Source organism: Dermochelys coriacea, chromosome 10 (assembly GCF_009764565.3).
Source record: "Dermochelys coriacea isolate rDerCor1 chromosome 10, rDerCor1.pri.v4, whole genome shotgun sequence".
NCBI classification, from domain to species: domain Eukaryota; kingdom Metazoa; phylum Chordata; order Testudines; family Dermochelyidae; genus Dermochelys; species Dermochelys coriacea.
Genome location: NC_050077.1, coordinates 7,307,806 through 7,331,089, shown reverse-complemented (window position 1 = coordinate 7,331,089; position 23,284 = coordinate 7,307,806). Strand labels below are relative to the sequence as shown.

At 58.0% G+C, this 23,284-nt stretch overlaps 1 protein-coding gene across 1 annotated transcript in view; it reads left to right on the top strand.

Moving 5' to 3' along the window:
• Positions 1-23,284, top strand: part of MYO15A (myosin XVA) — an 83,746-nt gene that overhangs the window by 47,514 nt on the left and 12,948 nt on the right. Inside the window, exons 38-59 of the mRNA XM_043493921.1 lie at positions 1,332-1,386; positions 2,180-2,318; positions 2,680-2,788; positions 3,147-3,270; positions 4,823-4,944; positions 5,985-6,044; positions 7,006-7,081; positions 7,624-7,739; positions 8,150-8,268; positions 9,181-9,322; positions 9,814-9,925; positions 10,358-10,432; positions 12,148-12,353; positions 12,674-12,816; positions 13,503-13,575; positions 14,607-14,679; positions 15,657-15,730; positions 16,134-16,216; positions 16,830-16,960; positions 19,868-19,962; positions 20,833-20,910; positions 21,819-21,915. Of these exons, the coding sequence (XP_043349856.1) occupies positions 1,332-1,386; positions 2,180-2,318; positions 2,680-2,788; positions 3,147-3,270; positions 4,823-4,944; positions 5,985-6,044; positions 7,006-7,081; positions 7,624-7,739; positions 8,150-8,268; positions 9,181-9,322; positions 9,814-9,925; positions 10,358-10,432; positions 12,148-12,353; positions 12,674-12,816; positions 13,503-13,575; positions 14,607-14,679; positions 15,657-15,730; positions 16,134-16,216; positions 16,830-16,960; positions 19,868-19,962; positions 20,833-20,910; positions 21,819-21,915 (2,302 nt within the window). The remainder of the gene's footprint in view (positions 1-1,331; positions 1,387-2,179; positions 2,319-2,679; positions 2,789-3,146; positions 3,271-4,822; positions 4,945-5,984; positions 6,045-7,005; positions 7,082-7,623; positions 7,740-8,149; positions 8,269-9,180; positions 9,323-9,813; positions 9,926-10,357; positions 10,433-12,147; positions 12,354-12,673; positions 12,817-13,502; positions 13,576-14,606; positions 14,680-15,656; positions 15,731-16,133; positions 16,217-16,829; positions 16,961-19,867; positions 19,963-20,832; positions 20,911-21,818; positions 21,916-23,284) is intronic.

The window sequence follows — 23,284 nt, the reverse complement described above, 5'->3', positions numbered from 1 at the left end:
TTTTTCCTTATTTGTATTGTGTGTCCCCCCAAATATGGGGGGACCCTGTTTCCCATTGGTTGTGTGTAGTTCCTTTTATTCTCGTTAGCATGGACCTGTGCCCTGCAGTTAAGGCATGTGTTCGAAAAAATGTACCACTGGAGCATTTTGTGATTTAAAATGAATCTTATGGCTAATTTCTCACAATACCGTCCCTTGGCACCTCTCCTCCCGTAAACGTATGGGTCAGTCTCCGGTCACTGTGGACCCGGTGCTGCAGGCAGTGGGAATGGGCGCTGGCCCCAGTGCGGTGCTAGGGGACCCTTTGCTGCAGGGAGCGGGAGTGGGCGCTGGCCCCAGGGCGGTGCTAGGGGACCTTGTGTCTCAGGGAGTGGGGTAGGTGATGGGGATGTGCTGTTCTGCTAGGGGACCCTGTGCAGCCGGGAACGGGAGTCGGCGCTGGCCCCAGTGCCCCAGCGTAGCCGTGGGGGTCACTCTCCCTTTGGAATCAACGCTGACCCCAAGGCCCCAGCTTAGCGCTAGCGGTGTTCTTAGAGAAGAGAGAAAAGCGAGGTCCTGACCTGTGGTGACAATTCAAGCTCCTTTTGAGGGGTCACAGTCCCCAGTCCTGGCCAGATTCCAACAGATGATCCCTGTCGGCTCCCTAAGCTCCTCTCTGCGCTCTCAGCTGAAGGTGCCCCATTTCGTTTCCTGCCCCCAGCTGTTGGGTGATGGGGCTGCATGCTGGGAAAGGCTTCAGTGTGTTCTGCCTCCCAGAGGTCTTGGATCCTGGGGGGTGCCCAGATTCCACCTGGCCACGCTCGTAATAATGACTCCGCTCCAGGCAGCTTTCTATGGTGGAAACATTATGATGGGGCCTTAACCACCCCCTTCCGCTGCCCCTCATTGCTCTGGGAGGACATTAAAGACCCCAGGGCAGACAAGGAAAGACGAGGCATTTACCATTTAACCTGGGCCAGAATTGCCTTTCTGCCTCCACGCCTGTTCTACAGCGCACTGGGCTGCTTGGCAGCCTCCCACCCCAGAGGCAGCTGCATTTTAGGGTCGGGGGGGTGAAATGATCCCTGTACAGTCTAAAGGGCTCTGGAATCCTTTGGGGTGAAAGACCCTATTGAAACAGAAGCCACCGTAGCAGCTGGACAGCCGTGCCACATCATGGCCGCCCCTCGCCAAGACAGTTTTCATGGATGCTAAAGCCAGAAGGAATCACATAACCTGGCCTCCTGCCTAGCACAGCACTTCCCCCAAATAATTCCTAGAGCGGAGCTTCAGAAACCCATCCCGTTAAAGCCTGCTGATGTAACGCACTCCTTCTCCTTCCCCCTGGCCAGAGGACAGCTGTGAGCGGGACACCTGCCAGGACGGCCGCCTTCGTCCAGAAAGCCGGTAAGGGATTAGCCACAAATACTGCCTCACCTGGAGAAACCTGTCTTGGGTTGGGCTCTCACCCCTCCACCCCCGCAAGGACACCGAGAGCACAGCCTGAGCTTGCAGCTGTCAGGGGATGCTGACGCCAAGCCAAGGTGCATAGTGGTGCCATGGGCCAACCTGGCAGCGCTTGCCTTCGGAGACCTGGGTTCAAATCCTGCCTTAGCATTGAAGCGAGCCTGGCTTTAGGTCTAGTTCCCATGGGTGCGGTTTGCTGCTATTATTTGAAAATGACCCGCCATAGGGCAGGAGGGCTGTGGGTGGGGAGTGAGGGGCGTCAGCAGAGCGGGTAGGGGGAGCCCAGGATGGGTACAGGTGCTCCAGCTAAGGTTTAGGGGCGGAGAAGGGGGGCTGGGGGTGGGGCTGTAGGCCGGGGGGAGGAGCTTGCAGAGCTGCTGTCTGAAGCCCCAGGCTGGCCCCCGGCACGTGGCAAACACTTGAAGGGAGCAGAGAGCTGTGCAGACACCTGTGATTGCTCTGCATGGTGCCCCAGAGCCAAGGCCAGGTTGGTAGAAGACTCCTGCGAAGGGGGAGATAGAAGCCCAGCAGGGAGAGGTGGCCCAGGGCACACTGGGCTCGTGAATGGTGCTGGGCAGAAGTCACAATCGTAGCCTGAGCTTTGCAAACCAGAGCAGGAGCCTTTCCCCACCTTCTGGGGGGCGGGAGGGGGCAGGATTTCAGTGCTGGAGCCTACCCCCTCTCCCTGAGATTCTCAACCCAGCTTCCCGCTTGCTTCCTCCCTCCACGACAGCTCCTGCCTCCAGCCTGCGGGCCAGCGAGCTGGTGCGGCCGGCCAAGCTGAGCTCGCAGCACTTCCCGGAGCCCACGCAGCACATTAAGAACATCATTAAGCAGTGCCAGCGGCCGGCCAGGCTCCCCGAGCCCATCAGGTGAGACCTTGGGCCGCCGGGCCAGAACTCGGATCTCCTGCCCGCGCCCCGGCAGACATCGGCATCTGGTGCTGGGCTGGAGCTCGCAACCTTAAAGCTGCAGGGACAGCAGCTGGGCTGCATTTCCCAGCCATGCTTTAGCAGCAGGTGGGCTGGCTGGGCTCCCCGGAAGTTGGACCGGCTGGAGGGCTGCGCTCACGTCTCCCAGGAGCAACTGAGCCCCAGCAACTATAACAGACTGTTGCTGGCTCACGGGGCGACCCCTTTAGGTCAGGGGATGAGGCCTGGTATATATCTCTACCCGCCGGGCCAGAGGCTGCTCACTGACCTGGCTCTGGCCCCTGGCTGTTTGTCCCTGCAGGAAGGAAGGTGGGAAGGTCTTTGTGAAGAAGATGAATCCCCATGAGGAGGCCATGATGATCTTAAAGGGGCAGATGTCAGTGGCGCCGGGCCCCGCAACAGCCGCTCCGGTACGAAAGCGCTGATCTGAAGGCACAGGTGGCCGTTCTCCCTGTCCATAGCCTGGGGCCCTGCGGGGTGTGGATGGGGAAGGTCCAGCTGCTTGCTTGGCGAATGCAGGGGCGCGGGGTGCTGCTCTGCAGCTGAGCATTCGGAGTCCCCACCAGCTGGGGATCAGAGTCAGGGCTCCGAAGGAGAGCATGATCCCCAGGCTGGCCACTACCTGGGCTGAACCCCAGTGCTAGCTGGCAGGGCCCCGCACGGGCCAGTGAGTGTCCCCTGCTCCTGCCTGTCATGAAGGAGAGCCCCCCAGCCCGGGGAAATGGCCCGATCCCTCACAGGAAGTTGGTCTCCACCTCTGTGTTGTAGGTGGCCAAGGAAGCAATAGCCACGGTGAAGCCTGTTACCAGCACCAAGAGGCCTTGGCCGCCATCACCAGCCGCCGTTCCCCCACCGGCTGCCACAGCCAGGTCTTCTCCAATGTCACCTCCAGGTAACAGCATGAGAGGCCGAGCAGCTTCATCTCCTCTGGGGTTCAGGACTGGATGCCGGAGCCTCACGCTGCCCTGCCAGCTGCTGAAGGAGAGGGCTGGGCATGTGGCTTCCCCCAGCCGGCAGCGCATTGCCCTGCGGCCAGGACCCAGCAGAAAGTGATGGGAAAGCCCTTTGTTACTGGAGGGCTGGGGAAGCTTAGCCCTGGCCTGTCCAAAGGCTGAGATGCTGCTGCGTCAGCAGGGATCATCCAAAAGAGAAGCCCTTATCCAGCGCCCTAGCAGCACTGCTGGAGAGGGTGTACCCCAGTGTACAGAAGTAACCCAGTAGAAACCTTAGCTCTACAGAGGTCTCAAACCGCTGCCATCTGGCTTTCAGAATGGCTCCAAATCTGACCTGTTCGGACCCTCCCACCCCACTCAGTGCTGCTCCCTGCCCCAAATGTTGATCCTTTTTGCATTGATTTGTTCATGCGATTTTGCGTTTTGCAAGTTAGGAAAAGTATCTGGGAATCCTGAGCCCCTAGGTAGGCTTGTGGGTCCCTGGACTATTAAAGAACTCCGCATAAAATGCAACATGTTAGGCAAACGAGGTGGTAGCTGTACAAACGTGAGGCAATCAGACACCACGGTGATGGGTGTGGGGTGAGAAGCTGATGGAGCAGAGAGCAGCAAGTACAAAGGGGCGTCCTAGAGGAATGGTTAACTTGCACCCCATGAAATCTCCTTTGGGCTACTGGGGATGTAGGTTACACTTGGGCAGACGTCCTTAGTAAGAGAATTTGGCTGAGAGTCAGGGAGTCTAGTGTTACATGGCCTCGCACGTCATCCGACCCACAGACTTTTGCGGACCCAAGACAGGGAACCTGCAGGAGTTAGCGAATGCAAATCTGCAGGGCCAGGAGGCCCAAGACATAAATCTGGCTGGGCAGCGAGCAGTTGCCATTCTGTACCAAAACGCCTCTGCTCAGCAGCGAGGCGAGGGGCTCAGGATATTTTCAGAAGATTAGGTTTTCCTAGCAGTGAGGGCAGTGACGCTAGGCAGGATGAAGTGACCAGAGCTCTTGATCCTCATGTTTCAGGGCATATGATCAATATCAATTATCCCTGCACCAAAACATACCAGATCCTATGGGGGCAGAAACTTGTAGGCTTTGCCACACATGTAGCTGCACTGTTACCAACCCCTAGTGGAAGGCTGGTGCAGTGGTTAGTGCACTGGCCGAGAACTCAGGAAACTCAGGTTCGGTTTCCTACTCTGCTACAGACTTCCTGTGTGTGACCTTGGATAAGTCATTTAGTCTTTCTTTGCCTTCGTTCCCCCCTGTGGTGACCATAGCACTGCCCTGCTCCCCAGGCAGTTGTGAGGAGAAATACACTGAAAGCTGCGAGGTGCCCAGATACTATGGGGAAGGGGGCAGGTTAAGTAGCGTGGATAGATAGCATAGGCCTGATTTCCCTGGTGCAGTAGGAAATGGCTGTGGCCCAGCTAATGGGCTGCTCCCTGCATCCACAGTAACTCAGCTGCCTGTGAGCATCTCAATCTCTTTTCAGTCACGATCTCCCGGGAGCTCCCAGCCGAGCAGGAGCAGGTCCAGACGCAGCTGCACCGGTGCTGCAGCGAGGAGTTCTACGCCTACCGCAAGGTGTCCTGGAAAATATACATCAGGAAAGAGGTACTTTCCTGGGGCATAGTTCCCCCCAGCACCCTCCTCCCTCTCCCATCAGACCCACAGGGCCAGTGGCCGGACCCTGAGCCCCAAAAGAACTGGCCTGAAAAACTACCACTTATCTGTTTCTGCGAAGGAACAGTGCCATCTAGTGGTTGTTACGGCTACTGAGGTGCAAGTGCCCCCTAGGAGGAGAAAGTGCATTTCAGGGTCTGTTTTCTCCTAAGGAACTTATGTTCCGAACAGATCCGGCCACCGTGGGTTTCTTTAGAAGAGGAGGGGACCTTGCAAGGCTGCGATATTGCGTGAAAGAGAGTATAGAGGTGTTACTGTAGATATGGCAGGAGAGCCCAGAGCAGAAGGGCTCACTGCCTATTGTGGGAGGGGGTGTCGTTAACATGAGTGGTATTACTATGATTTATGAATGATTTGTTGTTGTGGTAGCTCCCAGAGGTTCCAGTGAGGGGTCAGGTCCCCACTGTATTAGAGGCCATCTATATCACCTCACAGGCAGGCCCATTACTGCCTCTCAGATGTTCTGAATAAGTGAAACTGTCCCTCAAAGGGATATGGTCAGGGAGTTTAGGCCTAAAATTTAAGTTCTTCATTAAAATAAAAAAGATCCACAGGCCCTCCCCCACCCGTGTTATTAACAGAAAAAGTTTCGTGCATCTTCCTGTCTTTAACTGCAGTGTTCACTGATGCGTTCCCTAGTAAGTGAATAGAAGTGAAATTGACTAGTCTTGAGGTCACCTTTTCAAAAGTGCCTAAAAGACTTGAGAGCCTAAGTCCCATTTTCCAAAGTGGCCGAAGCACTTCAGACTCGTTGGGACATAGGCGCTTTGCAAAGCTCACCCAAAGTTCCTGTCCTGCCCTGAGTGTAATGGAGGAATGAAATGAAGGGCCTAAGCAATGAAAAGTCCACTTGATTTTAAAAATCCTTTCAGGTTCACTGATCTCAGCAGCTAGTGACACAGATCGAGGGAATTGTTCACTAATAGATCCTTACGCACCTGACCATGCCCCTCTGATCTCTTTCCTGGCAGGTGTTCTATCCAAAAGATAACTTCAACAACCCCTTGTTGCTGGATCTCATTTTCAGACAGGTGAGATTCCAGGCTCCAGATACAGAGCTTTTCCTGCTGTAGAGTTGTCTGTATTAGAAGAGCGGAAGAATAGTTTCCGGCTTAAAGTCAAGGGCTGGGAGTCAGGACGCCTGGGTTCTGTTCCTGGCTAGGTCACAAACTCGCCGTGTGAACTTGAGCGAACCAGCCCCTCTCCCTGCCTCCCTCTCCCCATATGTACAGCAAGGATAGTTCCCCACGGGGGGGTTGCAAGGGCTAAGAATGTTTGGAAAATGCCTTGAAATCCTCAGCAGGGAGCCCTTGAGAAAGTCAGAGCATTATCAGCTCAGTCTGCTTGTATTCCCTCAGATTTTGGGCAGGCTATAGGCGCGCTGGGGAGTGATGGGTTCAGCCAGACCCTGGGGTAGGAGGAACCCAGACCCATAGATGTGCAAGGTGACTTCAGTTTCCCAGTCTGTCCCTCTGCAGGAAATCCTCCCCTTATTCAGCAACGCCGCTGGAAGCCAGCAGCTTCCCCGCCCTGTTCCAAGCACAGGCCACACACGCTACTTATTCCCTTGCCTAGGGCTAGGCCTTATTCACAAAAGGAATGTACAATCCAGCCCATGTCTTGTCCCCAGGCTGGGTTGCTCCCGAGGTTCCTCCTTGAGGACTGCTCAGCCCACACCCTAGGTCCTCTGTAAAGAGCCATTCTCACTTCCGTTATTCAGGACCCACTGACCCTTTTCCCAGCAGGATTGACACCGGCTGGGCAGGAGGGTGATGGGAGTGGTGTGTTTCAGGCAAACTGTCCTTTGCAGCCAATTCAGCAGCAGCATTGAGAGGCTTCAGGGCGACTGGGCCAGTGTTCCTGACCCCTGCACTGTAGCAGGCAATGGGTGTGGGATGGAGCATACAGGGAGGAGTCAGTGAGGCTGCATCAGGGACACAGAGGCCTCTGCCTTGAAGCTCCTAACCTCAACATGGTGGGTTCCCCCCTCAGATCTTCCATGACACGCTCTCCGACGCCTGCCTCAGGATCACCCCGGAGGAACGGCTGCGCATGAAATCTCTCTTCGGTAACACCCAGCCCTGCCCACTGAGTCCTGCATCACGCCGTGGGGCTGGCCTCCCTGCTGCTGTGGGGGCTGGCCTCCTCTCTCCAGCCCGATCTCCCTGCTCTTCCTTGGCGCAGGGGATGTATAGTGCGTAGGGCACAGCTGCCCTCCTGGAAGGCAACGAGAGTTTTGCCATCGGGTGCAGTGAGGCCTGTCAGCCTGTCACCTCTTGGGCCAGGGTTTAGTCTGAGCTGGGATTTGAATGACACAAGTTCTGCTTGTGCTTGGCCTGCCCTGGACATTAGGGGGTCTCCCAGCCCCCGTGGGAAGGTTGAGTCCCCGGCAGCGACAGGGAGCTGTTGTCTCGCGCGCTGGTGGGACACGCCTGCTTTGTCCCATGCCCTGGGCCTGTATGCAGCAGGGAGCAGAGCTCACCCCCCCCATGGGGAAGTCCTTGTTCTCCAGCTGGACCTTCTTGCCCCAGCAGCAGATCCGCTTTGGCCGAGGAGGGGGAGCCAGCGCCTGACATCTCTCTCGGGGGGGGCGTGTGTTTCTCACCACAGCGGAAAACAAGCTGGATTCGTTCAGCCCAGTGGCCGACGACAGTGTTAAGAAGGAGATTGTGATCGCGGCCCGGGATGGCTGGGCGGTTTACTTCTCACGCCTCTTCCCCGCCACGGTAAAGGCCTGCCCCATGCCCACAGAAGGAAGCATGGGGATAGTCCAGGGGCTGGGACAGGTCTCAGCAGCAGACCCTGATATACTAAGGTCTGATGCCCCTGCTGCCTATAGCCACTGCTCTGTGCTGCCAGGGGTTGCAAACCTCTTACTGGGGACTGTCAGATCGTCCACAGGCCTGAGGCCATTGTGAATTTAGAGACAGGCCCCAGGAAAAATCCAGGGGCCAGAATTGTCAGTGCTCCTGAGCTCCTTGGGGTGAATTGGGCTGGTTCTGAGTCCCTGCATTTCCACAGCGGAAGGTCTCTGCCCAGCACTGCTGCCGTGCCAGTACAAGCAGGCTCATTGCTGCAAGGGGTGGGTGCTGACATTCATTGGTTTGTCTTGAACCCTCTTTCCTTTTATCCCCAGGGCAGCGTTGGCACAGGGGTGCAGATCCTGGCAGTGTCCCACACGGGGATTAAACTGCTGCGGCTGGTCAAGGGCACCAACATGCCTGGGGAGCAGCTACGGGTGCTTCGGGGCTACAGGTAAGGCCAGGGCCAGCCGGCCCTGCTCAGGCTGGGACTCCAGCAGCTCTCAGGAAGGGGACGCGAGCAGAGGAGCCAGCCCTGTGCGCACCTGTGGAGAAGGACTGGCATGTGGCTGCCAGCACCCCGGGGTGCTGGGCACATGCTGCCTGCCCTTGGCATTGGCACTGTCACACCATGCCTGCGGCTCAGGCAATGCCAGCCTCCAGTCAAGGGCCTGGCGGGTCCTTGCCAATGAACAGCGGATGCAGGGTTGAAGTAATTGCTTTAATGGATTCAATTAGGCAGAGAGCCACTTTCCTGTGCAGATCTAGCCTGCAAGCTCCCTTGCAAAGTGCTGTGAGCAGTAACACACACACACAACCATACACACACACACAACCAATACGCACGCACGGATGCATATAGACACACACCTCTGTACACACCTATATACACACGAGCCCACAGACACCCGCCTGTGTACACACCAACACACGCCTACCAACCCAGTGGGTCAGTGCCTACGGCGCTTTGGGTTCCCCAGGAGGAGAGGCTTCAAGAGGCCAAAGTGTGATTTATCCTTTGCTGTATACAGTCCCGGTGGGCATCCACTGCTCACTCCCAGTGATGGAGTAAAGCACGGGCCCCCAGACCCTCCAGCTCTGCCCCTCACTCCCCATGGAGCTCAGCCCTACGAGACAGGACTCCTGACTCCTAGTCCCCACTTAGCTCCATCCAAGTCCATGGCAAACAGCTAGAGCCCAGTGGCTGGAGAGCATGGTGCATGGGAGACGGGTGTGGTGTCTTAGTTCTGTCCTTGGTCTGGCAGGAAGACCAATCCCCGCCCTCGCCATTCTGCCCAGCCCTCTGGCTTTCTCAGCTGTGCTCTCCTAGCCTGTTCTTTAACCCCGTCCTTCCCCCCATTCCCAGCTACACCGATATCCTGTTCGTGACCATCCCCTCCAACCACATGCTGGAGTTCAACCTGACCAACGAGAAGCTGATCCTCTTCTCCCCCAAAGCCCTGCAAGTGAAGGCCATGATTGACTATTTCATCATGGAGCTCAAGAAGGTGAGAGGCCGACCATGGGAATGGAGCCAGAATGGCCTCTCTTGGCATCTCCTGCACCTGGTCCATGGGGTGGGGTCCCCAGCATACACACGCTATGGGATACTGCCCTATCCTTCTCCCTGCTCACCTGTGCCTTAGAAAAGCTCAAGCTTTTATACTCCTGCCTTGGTGCCAATGAGAGCCCTCTGGTCTGGCTGCCAGAGTGAATCAGCCGGGGAGCTCTACACCTCCATACAGAGCCCCAGAACCAATCACCTGGCCACAGTTGTATACAAGTGTGTTCAGCTAGGGGTAGTGTGTATGTGTGGCGGGGTGGGGTATACTCTGAGCAGGCTTTGTGTGTGTTTGATTGTGCAGTTATACTCTGAGCGCAGGATGTGTGGTTGTATTCTGAGTGTGAGCGGGGCGTTGGATGTATGAGTGTATTCTGTGTGTGTGCGCGCGCAGCCCCCCGCAGCAGCACCAAACCCGGCCCCTCTCCCATGCACCAGGACTCGCAGTATGTGGTTGCCGTGAAGAGCTATGTTACAGATGACAGGAGCCTGTTGAGCTTCCACAAGGGGGACATCATCCACCTGCAGCCGCTGGAGCAGCCTGAGAGAGGTGAGCAGCCCGGGACGCTCTTGGCGCTGCTGGCACTCTCTGCTGGGAGCCACCTCTGGGGCGTCACGGTGCAGTTTGCAAAGGAAAGGACAGGGGCATCTTAGCTGGGGCCCCATTCCCCTGCATGGGCGCGATGAGCTGAATGGGACCACCCAGCCCTGTCCTTCTGGGCTTCTACCCTCCTGCACCACCCACCCCCTATAGCATGTATCTGTGTGTGAGTGATATCTGCTCCCCCTGCGGTGCCACTCCGCAGCCCCTCCACTGGGATGCACAAGGGGAACGCTGCCAGCTGCCTGCCCCAGGGAGCAGAGTGCTGCCCGGATCCCTCCCCAGCCCTGGTCTCTGTTGGGCAGCGTGGTGGGGATGGAGCTGGGTGGGTGGGTGCACTTAGCCCTGCCGCGGTGCCCTGAGGCTGTCCCCTCCCCACAGACCACTGGCATGGATGTGTGGTCCGCAAGAAGGTGACGTACCTGGAGGAGCTGAAGAGGGGCACCCAGGACTTTGGTGGGTGGCTCTGGAGTGTCGTGTTGTGCTGTCCCTGCGTGAGCCCTGTCCCCCATGCACATTCTCCTGCAGGGCTCTCTCCTCCGGAGCCAGCTCGCCCCTGGTTCCCCTCTGACGAAGCATGTACTCTCCAGCTCACCCAAGGTGATGAATCCCAGGGACCCCACGGCGGCCCACATGGCTAGACCTCATTCCACTGTCCGAGGCTGGATCAAAGCACCAGCTCAGGGTGTTTACCCCTATAAAATATCCTCCGGCACTTCCTGGCCTGCCCCTTTTTGTCACTGTAACACCCTGACGTAGTGTGTTGTGTCCCCCTCTAGGGGCCAGTCCGTATACAGGACAAGCGCCTACTATCGCGACCAGCGAATGGAGTTCTTGCTTTAGCCTGAGCTGTAGAAGCCTGTGCTTGTGGCACTGATGATCCATTTCCCATGCACAGGGCCTAAGTGCACGGTCAGATTTCCAGCTGCTCCTCTAGTTGTCTCTGTGCCAGGGCTCTGGCAAGAGGCTGGGGAAGCTGGACCCCTGGTGTGTCCACCAAAGAGAAACAGAGCTCCCCAGGAGAGATCTGTCTGCCTGACGGGCACATTCCAGGCCCTGAGAGACCCATTAGCAACAGCTCACCGTGGGCATTAGCCTGAGCCGAGCGCGCTCACCCAGATGCTCATGGGGAGTGGATGGGAAGGGGCGTGAGTGCATCCGGAGAGGATGTCGTTATGCCATCCCAGGGGCGGTTTTGTGTGGGGCACACAGCTCCAGCGGTTGGCACTTTAGGGGGCAGGCTGAGTGCAGGGCTTGGGGGTTATTTGTCCAACAGCCTCCAGACCCTGTGTGCGCAGAAGCCGTTGTAGAAGTGGCTCGAGTCTTAACAGCCCCATTGGCCATGCTGTCAATAACAGCCCATAACTATAACCCCACTGCTTCCCCTACTGGCCTCCTCCATGCATCACCCGCTCCTGTATCTGGTTTGTGCATGTAATCCTGGTCCCTAGCCTCTTCAGACTCTGGGGGGAGCTCTAGCTAACCCCAAGAGAGCAGCAGGCTGCTGCTTGCAGGATGGGATGGTATATGCAGTGTGCGTGGTCCCCAGACCCCTTGTTTAAGAGTGCTGTGGAAGAGCAAACCTGTGGGTCTAAATACCAGCCATTCCCAGTCAAACGCTGCGGCTGGATTTCCAAGGGTGCTGGCGGTGATTCTGCCTGCTGAGATACGGAGAATCAAATCTCGTGCTTCAGGACAGGTCTCTGCGGAGGTCAGGAAGGAACCTACCTTCCCCTCCCTGAATGCAGTCACAGCTCTGGCTATGTGATGTGTCTTTATGAGGAGTGTGCACCTCCCTAGCAAGCCCCAGGCATTGGCTACTGCTGCAGGCAGATGCTGGATTTAAGAGATGACATGACTGATCTAGGCAGTAGGGCGTGGGGTGCTGGTTTGAATGAACAGGTCTAAAATGGTAGAGGAGGGAGGTAGGACCGATAGCCAGGCCTGGTGCGGCAGAGAGGGGCGTATGGGGCTGGATGGACTTATAACCCGATGCGACAGGGAGTGGCATATGGGGCTGGATGGACCGATAACCAGGTCCAGTGTGGCAGAGAGGGGCATACGGGGCTGGATGGACTGATAACCAGGCCTGGCACAGCAGGGAGGGGCGTATGGGGCTGGCTGGAGCGTGTGTCTGAGCTCTAGGCCGTTAATGATGTGTCCTGGTGCAGGGTGGAAATTCGGTGCCATCCACGGGAGGTCGGGGCGCTTCCCCGCTGAGTACGTCCAGCCCGTGGCAGCCCCAGATTTTATCCACCTGCCAGCGGACAGGAAAGAGGAGCCCAAGAACAAGCAGGGCAAGGTGGCGGCCTTGGCAGCCGTGGCAGTGGCCGTGGCCTCCACGGCCGTGGCCCAGGAACTGGACAGGAAGATCGAGGTGAGGGACTGTCCCCAAGGGTCCCTTTGTAACCCTTGCAGTGCTGGAAACTGGGAGCTCTCAGAGGGCTGGGGTGAGCGGGTGGTTTGGTTGGGGTGGATGGTGGGGAGGGCCTGGCTGGCTAAACAGCTGGGTAGGAGGCTAACTGGGGAGGAAGGCATTACAGCTGGCACAGGGTGGGGCACTGATCAGGAGGGTGCAGCCGCAGGGTCTGTCTGTAGCTCCTCTGAGGGTTAATGGCTCTAGGACCCATGGAGTTGTACGCTGGAGGCACAGGTACACTTTGTTCCCCCTGCATCCCATGGTCCCCCTCTTCCCAGGTGTCCCCCACAGGCAGCGACTATGCAGAGAGTGTGGAGAAGTATGGTGGTGAGCTTCCTGGGGACAGTGCCCTGCAGGGCGGGCAGTTCCCCATGCTGGAGTTTGCCAAGAAGCATTTCCGGGAGGCGCAGAGGATGAAGACGTGAGTGCTGCCGAGGGGAGGGGAGTGACCTTTAACCTTCCAGCCTCCAGTGACCCTATGTGCAATGAGTTTGGTGGGGCTCAGCCCAGTTCCCAGAGCCTTCCCAGGGAGGCAACAGTAGCAGAAAAGCACGTTGCAGAAAGCACCATCCCACGTAGCACTAAGTGACCCCTGGTTGGCATCCTGGGGCTGACTGCCCCACTGCGGAGGTAGGGTCAGTGCTCAGCCCAAGGGTTGCCCCACAGAGGCAGCATAGAGAGAAGGAAGGGCCTGGTAGTGCTCGAGAGCGACCTCTCTGGCAGATTACGGAACTGCCCTGATGGGCTTTCCGGTCAGTCCAGCTGCACACCTGGCTCTCGACCTACTGCACACCTGGCTCTGTTCCCAGCACAGGCTCCTGTCTGGGCTTGCGTTGTCATTGGCAGGTGTGGGAGCTGCAGCCATCGGTCTTAGCGCTTGCATGTCAGCTGGGGTAGTTCTGCTGATCAGACCCTCGTATGGGAGCCCGCGGTTTGTGGCGGGTGCCAGAACGCCAGGCACAGATTTTGCAATTGCAGCAGCAAAAAGGAGGCTGTTCTTGGGCCCACAGCTCCTATCTGTGGGGGAGGCGGATGTGCTGACCCCCGGGGGATCCCAGCTCATGCCCAGAGACGGATCTGTCATTCTCTTTCTGCGGTTTGTTCCAGGGATTCCTGCAAACACAAATCCCGGAAAGGGAAGGACTCGCCAGACGTAGCGGAGATGCTGAAATTCACCAAGGTAATGGGGATTGCCAAGCTCGCTGCGCATGCTCTTTGCTGGCCGGGCTGTGCCTGCTGGCAGCCTCACCACCTACCAATTTCAGATTATTGCCCCCGCCCTTTGCGTTAGGGCAGCCCCTGCTGGAAAGGGCATGTGGCCTGCTGGCCCTCTTACTGCCCTCCACATGGAGCCGACCCAGAGAGGGGTTAGGGCTGGCTCAGGGGCTTGCTAAAGTCCTAGAGCAGGGGTGGGCAAATTTTTTGGCCCGAGGGCGACATCAGGGTTGCAAAACTGTATGGAGGGTTGGGTAGGGAAGGCCCTGCCCCCTATCTGCTCCCTCCCACTTCCCGCCCCCTGACTGCTCCCCTCAGAACCTCCGACCCATGCCAGAAGGTCAGGCTAAACCGGATCTGTGGCTCAATGGAGGAGTTTGGCCTCCAGCAGTGTCCGATATGGTCAGGATCCATTTCCACAGGCAGGTGCAGTGTGGAGACGTACCATACCTCCCTGTGCCTCTCGCGCTAGGCTCTTCGCTCCGTGTCCTTCTGGCAGGGCCACTGCCTGACGTGGAGCTGCCTGAACAGAGCTGCAGCTGAGGCCTTCCAAGGTGCGTGGGAGGCGCTGCGTCTCCCCTGCCCCCATGCCAGGAGCTCTGTGCGCCCTCATTCTTCCTGTCCCCCCATTTTCCCTTCCCCCTCCATCCTAGGGCCCCCCAGTCTCCTCCCTGGCAGGGGCTGTGTGTGTCCCCCCTTTCTCCCCACCCTTCTTTCCACCTGGGAAGCCAGTCATTGGGGTGTCACCCTGCGGCGCTCTTGGGCGGCTGGGCAGAGAGGAATGGGGTATTGCTGGGTGCGGATAGGTACCATCAGCTGGTTGGTTGATCTCCCGTGGCAGTGAGGGGCTGGAGGCTGTGGCTCTGCTAAACCGATGGCAGGGGCTCGGCGCCCGCAGGCTCACTGAGCGTAGGGCCTGGCAAGCTCAGCCGCTAAGCCCACCGGCGTTCCACGGGGGTAACTGACGCGCGCTCTGCTTCTGCTCTCCCCGGCCAGTGCCCACTCCAGGAGTCGCTGATCGAATTCACCGACAGCTGCCTGAACAGAGCCGCAGCTGAGGCCTTCCAAGGTGCGTGGGAGGCGCTGCGTCTCCCCGGGGTGCTTGCGGGAGAGGGCACTGGGCTGCCTCCAGGCCTCGGTGGGAGGGGCCCTGGTACTGGGCCGGTTCATTTCCCCTGGCCTGTCATAGAATCACAGACTCTCACGGTTGGAAGGGACCTCAGGAGGTCATCTAGTCCCACCCCCTGCTCAAAGCAGGACCAATCCCCAATTTTTACCCCAGATCCCTAAATGGCCCCCTCAAGGATTAAACTCACAACCCTGGGTTTAGCAGGCCAATGCTCAAACCACTGAGCTATGCCTCCCTCGCTCCCCTTGTGCTGTTTAACCCCACAGAGGCAGGGTTCATTCCTGCCCTGGATCTCCGGGTGTCGGCCGCTCAGGGGTGTCTGAGACCAACATGCCCAGCAGGAGGCGGCCGCCTTGTGCCGTTGTCTGTTTCGTGGGATGCCCTAAAGCCCTGGGTTTGTTAGTGGGAGTCCAGCTGAAAATTCGACCACTTTTGAACCACCCCAACCCCTGCCCCACGCGGCCTGCCCACCGCCATCCTCTGCCCCACGCGGGGCTGGGGCAGTGAAGCTCAAAGACCTCATCCCAGGGTGGGGCACTGCAATCTCTGCTGCCCCTACTCAGGAGTGGGCTGAAGCCGGCCCTTGGGCCCAGATCTGGCAGTTTCTGTGGGGCTGGCAACCAGTGAGTCAGCGAGAAACCAAGAGTTCAAGAGCCAGCACTCCAGGTGGCCCCTGGAACTGGGGCTAGGGAGGGAGAGAGGAAGGGAGACAGGAGGTTTGGTGGCTCTGAGTCTCATTTGGACATCCTCCTCCCTACTGTGAACCCCTCAGCCCCTCCCCCCGTCTGGGGCACTGTGACCTGCTCTCCTCTGGGTCCCATGACCCACCCAGCGGGTCTGGAACTGGGAGAGCCACCCCCCTGCTCAGGGCGAGGGGAGGCAGAGTCTGTCACCGTTCATTGGTTTGTCATCCCTAGCTGTGATGAAGTTCATGGGCGACTGGCCTCTCAAGGGGCAGACAGAGCTGGAAGTCGTCTGTGCTGTGCTCAAGGTACCTCCCTGCCTGGGGAGCAGAGCAGGACCCCTGGGGGGCACTCTGGGTCAGTGGGGTGGGCCCTGCCCTGCAACCCTGGGGCCAGTGGTGGGTAGCGAGAGCAGTGCTCGGCTCGTGGACCTGCCTGCAGCTCCCAGCCCTAGAGCCCCTACCCCACAGTCTCCAGCCCAGCGGGGAGAAGGCTGAAGGTGGGAGCAGACGGCTGCATTTTGGCCAGTGCGGGAACAAGCCACGTGGCCCTGGAGAGGCCCCAGGAGCAGGCTGTAAACTGCACCCCTCTGAAATACCAGTGGGGGTCAGGGATGGCCGCCAGCACGGCGGACAAGTGGGTACAGCTGGAGGGGCAGGGGGCTCCCCAGCGCCAGGGTAGTGATGCCCACTGGTGCCTTTCTGTCTCCAGTTGTGCGCTGACCACGAGGTCATGAGGGATGAAGTGTATTGCCAGATCATCAAGCAGACCACGGACAACACTAGCCCCAAGATGTGAGTGAGTCCCTCTCCTTCCCGTGGCGAGGGGCCCCGGGCTGGCCTTCCAGTGCGGCGGCTCCTTCCTGCTCTTCCCCTGCCTGGCCAGCTGGCCTGGACTGTGTGGCCTCCCCAATGGGGAGTCTGTGGGGAGAATCCCAGTCGTTGGGAGCCTCCCACGTCCCCAGTCTGGTTGGGACTGGCTGATCCTGTCACTGCGTCACGATGGGCCTAGATGGGCCAATCTGGCCCCTGCCATCCTAGCCACCCTGGCAGCTGGGAGAGCCTTCCTTGACCATTGGAGGTCCCACCATGCCACCCCCCTTCCATGTTACAGCACCACTCCGGGCCCCTGCTCTCTCCCCTTCCCCTCGGCTCTCCTCCTCCTTCGCGTCTCCTTTTTATTCCTCCAATTCCTCTTCCTCGCCTTCTCCTCTCCCCACATACCAGAGCTGATTGGGCAGGGTCCCACCCGCCTGCCCGGAGGCCTGGCATGGAAGGGGCTAAGGGGCACAGGTTCCAGGCCTGTCCCAAAGCCTTTCTGGGGCCGAAGCTTTGCTGAGCAGGCTGGGTCTCTCCCACTCTGAGACCTCTTTCCCCCCCCCCCACCCCCGTCCCATGGCTTGGACAGGGACAGCTGTCAGAAGGGATGGAGACTGCTCTACATCCTGACTGCCTACTACAAGTGCTCGGAGGTCCTGAAGCCCTGTCTGCTGTGGCACCTCCAGGAGACCTGCAGGAGCCCTGGGGCGCAGTTCCAAGGTAGGATGCTCTGGACAAAATGCTCGTTCTGCAAAGCTGGGAACCCCGACCTGGCCTGGCCTGGGGGCCTGTTTCTCGTCAGCTCTTACCTGTATTTGATCATCTTCCATCCTCTCCTTATTAGGACATTTATAGATCCTCTCCTAAGGGATGCACATGCTCCTGTCGACTTTCCCCCAGCCCTTAGTTTAAAAACTGCTCTATGACCTTTTTAATTTTAAGCACCAACAATCTAGTTCCATTTTGGTTTAGGTGGAGCCCATCCTTCCTGTATAGGCTCCCCATTTCCCAAAAGTGTCCCCAGTTCCTAATAAATCTAAACCCCTCCTCCCTTCACCATCGTCTCATCCACGCATTGAGATCCTGCAGTTCTGCCTCTCGAACTGGCCCTGCGCATGGAACTGGAAGCATTTAAGAGAATGCTACCATGGAGGTCCTGGACTTCAATCTCTTACCTACCAACCTAAATTTGGCCTCCAGGACCTCTCTCCTGGCCTCCAGGACCTCTTCCCTATGTCATTGGTACCTATATCAAGGTACCTCCCTCCCTGAGGAGCAGAGCAGGACCCCCAGGGCAGTGCTCTGGGTCAGCAGGGTGGGCCCTGCCCCATAGCCCCAGGGCGGGTGGTGGATAGTGAGGGCAATGCTCAGCCTGTGGGCCTGCCTGCAGCTCCCAGCCCCTGAGCCCTCACCCTGCAGTCTCCAGCTAAGCTGGGAGGAAGCTGAAGGTGAAGGTCAGGTATCATCACTCCCCTTTACGGACAGGGAAGGTGAGGTACAGACCAGGGGAGCAATTCGCCCATGGGCACACCGGGATTTCTGGGCTCCATTAGATCACCCTGCCCCCATGCCCTGGGCCCCACCCCCTCCCAGGTTGTGCCAACATGTGTGTTTGATACCCCAGGCCTGCTCCTGGAAACCATCAGGCCAGCTCTTGTGTGCCAAGGCTCGGTGTAAACCCTACGCCGTGCTGTTGCCCATCCCCTCTGTCTGCGGGACGTCATGAGCTCAGCTGCTGTCCCAGCCAGGGTGACACTGCATGGAATACGCTCCGTCACCACATCAGTTTCCATAGCAGCAAACATGCTTCAAAGGAGCAGGGCAGGCACTTAATGCACACTGGAACCAGGCGCCTGCAAACCGGAAAGAGACGTGGAAGCAGGACAAAGCCAATAGAATCACAAGGACGGATGGGGCGCGTCAGGGATGTTCACGGAGCCCCTTTCCTCTGAACAACAGAGACGAGGGGCGGGGGCAGAGAGGTTAGAGGGACCCTCCAGGCTCAGCCATGTACAAGCCCAAACCTGAGGACCAGGGACTCTGGAATTTCAGACCCAGCTCTGACTCCAAACTCTCCGTCAACCTTGGGCAAGTCACGTACCCTCCCTGTGCCTCAGTTTCCACCTTGGCGAGAGCGGAATCTCAGGCTGGCTTCTCTTATTCAATCACTTGGATCACGGTGGCCCACACTGTGCAGCAGATGCTGCCCCTCCCTCCCCCTCCCCCCGACCTACTGCTGCATCAGGAACGAGTCTTAGAGCTGGTTTGCATGGTGCTGTAAGTGCCGGACAAAAAGCTGCACCTGTCATTGCCTGCGTGTGACCAAGGAGCCTTCATGAAGAGCAGGTTTAGGCTGTTCCCTGGGATGGGCGGGGTCTAGGGATCGTGGCGTTTGTCCAGCCCAGAGGAGTGGGGCTGCAAGGACGGGGAATTAGCAGCATTTACACCCAGCCTCAGAAATCCTGGCAGCTCCCTGTTTGGAAACAGTGCCAGGAGGGCTTGCCCACGCCTGTCCTAGAGCCATTAATAAATGGCAGCGCTGCCCATCTGTGAAGCCTTTATCAGCCAACCCGTGATTCCCAGCCCAGCCACCACTTATTTCCTCATTAAACGCTCCAGGCTTACAGCTGTTTAAATGGCTCTCGAGGTGGAGAACTGTCTGCAGTGATCGATTACCCCAGCCTGGCTCCCCACCAGACCCGCTTCAGCTGCGTTAATAGGACCTCCTCCCACAGGCTCTGCATCCAGGAGCGGCTGGGAGGGCAGGGCCCACTGGCACCAGGGCGAGGATGGAGACCGATCTGGTTAGGCTCACACCCTGATCCAAACCTGTTCTATGGAGCAGTGCAGGCAGCACTGTTGGACTATCTGGCTGCGCGGCACGTAGGGCAGGGACTGTCTTGTCATTATATGCCTGTGTACAGCTCCTAGCACAATGGGGCCCGACCACAAGATGCTACTGCAGTACAATCCTAATCCGAGCACCAGAGCCTCTGTCATGCCAGAGGCAACATGCCAGGCAAATAGGGGCGGGGAAGCGGGAAAAAGTGGGGATGGGAAATGAAATAAAGAGGGCTGTCAAGTGATTAAAAAAATTAATCGCATGATTAATCGCACTGTTAAACATTAATAGAATTCCATTTATTTACAATTTTTGGGATGTTTTCTACATTTTCAAATATATTGATTTCAATTACAACGCAGAATACAAAGTGTACCGTGCTCACTATATTTATTTTTGCTTATACGTATTTGCACCAACAGAATACAACACAGAATACAATATATATGAAAATGTAGAAAAACTGCAATTAATTGCAATTAATTTTTTTGAGTTAATCGCATGAGTGAACCGCGATGAATCAACAACCCTAGAAATAAACGTAACCTTCAATTACAGATAGGTGCTGTGATACCCCTGCCCCCCAACACCTCATGATTTTGGGTTTGTTTCCCCTCTGAACCAAACCTGAATTTCATTGTTAGCCGCTGTCTTTGTAGTGAGCCAAAGCCACGCTCTGGCTCTGACCTGCTTCCCCTGGTTTGGGGAAGTGGAGGCCTGGAACCCCACGCTGAGCCTGGGGCCCGTCTCTGCTTTGACGGGGCGCTGGTGTCCATATCTTTCAGGGATCGCAAAGGCCTGCGAGCAGAACCTCAGGAAGACCTTCCAGTTTGGCGGCCGGCGTGAATTTCCCAGCAGCATGGAGCTCAAAGCCATGGTGGTGAGTCCGAGCTCACGTAGGGCCCTGCAATGGTGGCACCAGGTGGGCACGTGGGGAGAAGGCTCTCTGAGGAGCTAGACGGGTTACAAACAGCTCACCTAGGGGGTGGCATGGGACTGTATCCCTTGAGCTCTCTGGGCCTACAAAGGCCGAGTTCCTCCGGGCACTCCACTTTCCGGGCCCCCACGCTGTTTGTCTGTGCCTTGCTTCCAGCTGGGAGGGCTAGAATGGGGTTGGGCAGGCGGCTACAACTGTGGGTGGCTGCAGCCAGGGTGTGTAACCCCTGTGATGCCTACGGTATGGCTGTGGGGAGGAGAACAGAGCCCTTTCCATGGTGGCAAGGGCTGAAATGGACAGGAACTTGCAAGGATGAGGATGTTATAGGCCTGATTTCCCTCCCCCATTGGCTGCAGCCAGAGCTGGAGGAGCTCAGCACTTCTGCAGGTCAGGCCACAGTTTTATCAAGGGGCTGGTGACTCAAGAGGCCTGGGGGGAGCCTCTTTATCAGGAAGCGCTGGACACCTGCCCTCTGGAAATGGGGCCCGGGAACAGAGGGGCCCAGGCTCATGAGTCACTTTTGCAAATGGTGGGCTTGCGAGTGCATTCTGAAGACGGCTTCCTGCCTCCTTGAGATGCTGCTGGTGTCTAACCAAGTGGTGTGGGCCCCACCTCACGGCACAGGGCAGGAAAAAGAGGGGTGCTGAAAACGCCTGGCGATTCCGCTAGGCAGAATGGGATGCCCCACAGGAGATCTCCCTGCACCTACGTGGAAGAATCTAGCCTGGGGTTTTTAGTGTGGCCCCTGGAGCCAATGGATGCTTTAGGGTTCGGAAACCTTCCTACTTCTCTGTGCTTTGCCCCCCAACCAAGGCCGGCCGGAGCGCCAAACGCCAGCTGTTTCTCCTGCCAGGAGGGATTGAGAGGCACCTGAAGATCAAAACGTGCTCGGTACGTCAGCACAAGGGCCCGGCGCTGCCCAGCTCCCCCTGCTCCCACTCGGGATGCTCCCTCAGAGCAGTGATGGAGACGGGTCTGCCTGACTCTCAGCGATAGCGCCGAGTACGGGAGCAGAGACAGCACAGAACAGGAGCTGAGCTCAGCCCCTCCCCAACAGCGGCATTAGGGAGAGCTCCCCAAAGTCGCTGATTTCCCTTGGGGGGTCTAGGGGGGAAGGAAACGCTTCCAGGCAGCATCCCTCCCTGGCGCAGTGCACATTGGAATCCTGCCAGGTGGCTGCAGCACTGGCCAGCTGTTCCTCCAGCTCTGCAGCACTTGGGGGGAACAGGGGGGCCGGCTAGGACACTCAGGGCTATTGGTTTCACCTCCAGCTGGGCCCAGGCTCCAAAGGTCAGCGCCGGGGTTCGCAGGGTCTGTAGGCTCAGGGGGCAGGAGGGGACAATGGCAGGGGAGTGGGGCTGATGTTTAAGTTTTGCCCAGAGTGGGGTGTTTTCTCGGAGCCCCAATTAACCCGAGGCGGCTGGCACCTGGCTGCCCCTCAAAGGCATATTCAGGTTCTTGTTTACCTGAGGCTGAGCCTGCTGCTCTCTCACCTGAGAGGGGGGAGAGATCCCATGGGGTTGCCAGCCCAGCCCTAGGATGGAGCTGCAAAGCACCCAAACTTCTGGCCACATCTCTGAACCCATCGGAGATTCCCCTGCTGCTCCTCCTCATGGCCTGCACCTTGCGGGATCAGGCCATCCAGGGGTTTGCTAGACAGCCAGGAAGAGGTGTCACTCCAGGAAGTCCCACCAGCAGTGCCGGGCAGAGACCACGGTGGTGGCGGGCACAATGCCAGCGCTAGAGCCTCCTTCCCAGCCTTTGAGGGGCTCAGCCGGGTGGTTTGCCCCTCTCTCTAGGTTGCGCTGGATGTGATCGAGGAGATGTGCTATGAAATGGGGCTGCATCAGCCTGAGGCCTTTGACGAATATATCATCTTCGCCGTTACCAACGGAGGTGAGCCATGGGGGCAGGCAGGGGTCGCTCTCCCCATTTTCTCCTCTGAAGTGGTCCCACCCCACCCCACAAGTCCTGCCCAGCGGCCTGCCTCTGCCATTGGCCATTCCCATATTGCATGCCCACCGACAGGCGGCCTGAGCTGACCAGCGTCTGGCTTCCCCAGGCCTGCGGGTGACATCAGAGCTGGTGATGCCACTCAGGTCCCAAATGCATTGAGGGGGGACTTTCTGGCTGACCCCATTTCCGTGGCCCGCCTCCAGAGACTAGCCGAGGGGAGCAGCCTCCTGAGCCCTGGTGCTCCCCCTCCTTCGGGGAGTAATGGCACAGGCCATTGTTCGGATCAAGACGCTGCCCCGTTAAGAGAAATGAAACCCCGTACGGACTGAAAACACAGGAGAGAGATTCACCGCCTCGCCCTGTTTAGTATTATTGCCTAGAAATCCCAGTTGAGCCATTGTACTAGGTGCTGGGCGAACATCTAGGCACAGACAGGCCCTGCCCAACAGAGGTTACAGTGTAAACGGGCAGAGTGTGGGAGGGGAAACTGAGGCACAGAGTGAACAAGTGACTTGGCCACTGTCCCGCAGCAGGTCCGCTGGGAATATCACCCTGGCCTCCTGATTCCCAGTGCAGCGCTCTGACCACTAGCCCACGTTGCCTCCCATTACACTTGTGTGAAAAGACAAGTGTAGGAGGCTTTCGCACCTGGCTAAACACCACTCAGCTCCTTGGCATTGGCTGAACAGTGTTGTGTCTTGCCTAATGAACCGGCCGTCGCTGCCGTTCACCACCGCAAAGTTAAACTGCTGCCCCAGGAGACTACTCAGGAGACACTGACTGGATTGCTTGTGAGGGATCTTTTTATCTTGACACTGTCCTGTTAAGCCCTTTGTGTGTCCAGAGGCTTAGCCCCGTGTGACGTGCATTCCCTGCGGGGGTGAAATACTGCACTGAGGCCCTGCCACCTCCCTGAAGAATGGGCAAACCGACCCAGACAGCCATTTCTGTACCAGGAGCTAGTCCCAGTGTCATTTATTCCTAACTGCCAGTGGCTGCCCGACAGTGGGAGCGCGAGGCAATCGCCAGTTGATCCAGCGCCCAGTGATCCTCCCTGGCACGAACCGGTTCTGGCTGAGCGAGGCCTGCCGTGAGCAGGGTCCTAGAGCACCCCTTTCTGGGCAACCTCTGGCAGTGCCAGGCCTTTCCAGACTGCGTGGGTGCTGAGCTGCCGGGCTTGGAAGCACAGAGAGGATGGAAAAGCCACAGGCCGTGACGAGAGGAGAAAGTCACCTGAGAACTGCGGGCTGCCAAGCTCTGGCCTTTCTCAGCGGAGCTCAGGGCGGGTGAATGGTGCCAGGGTCGCAGC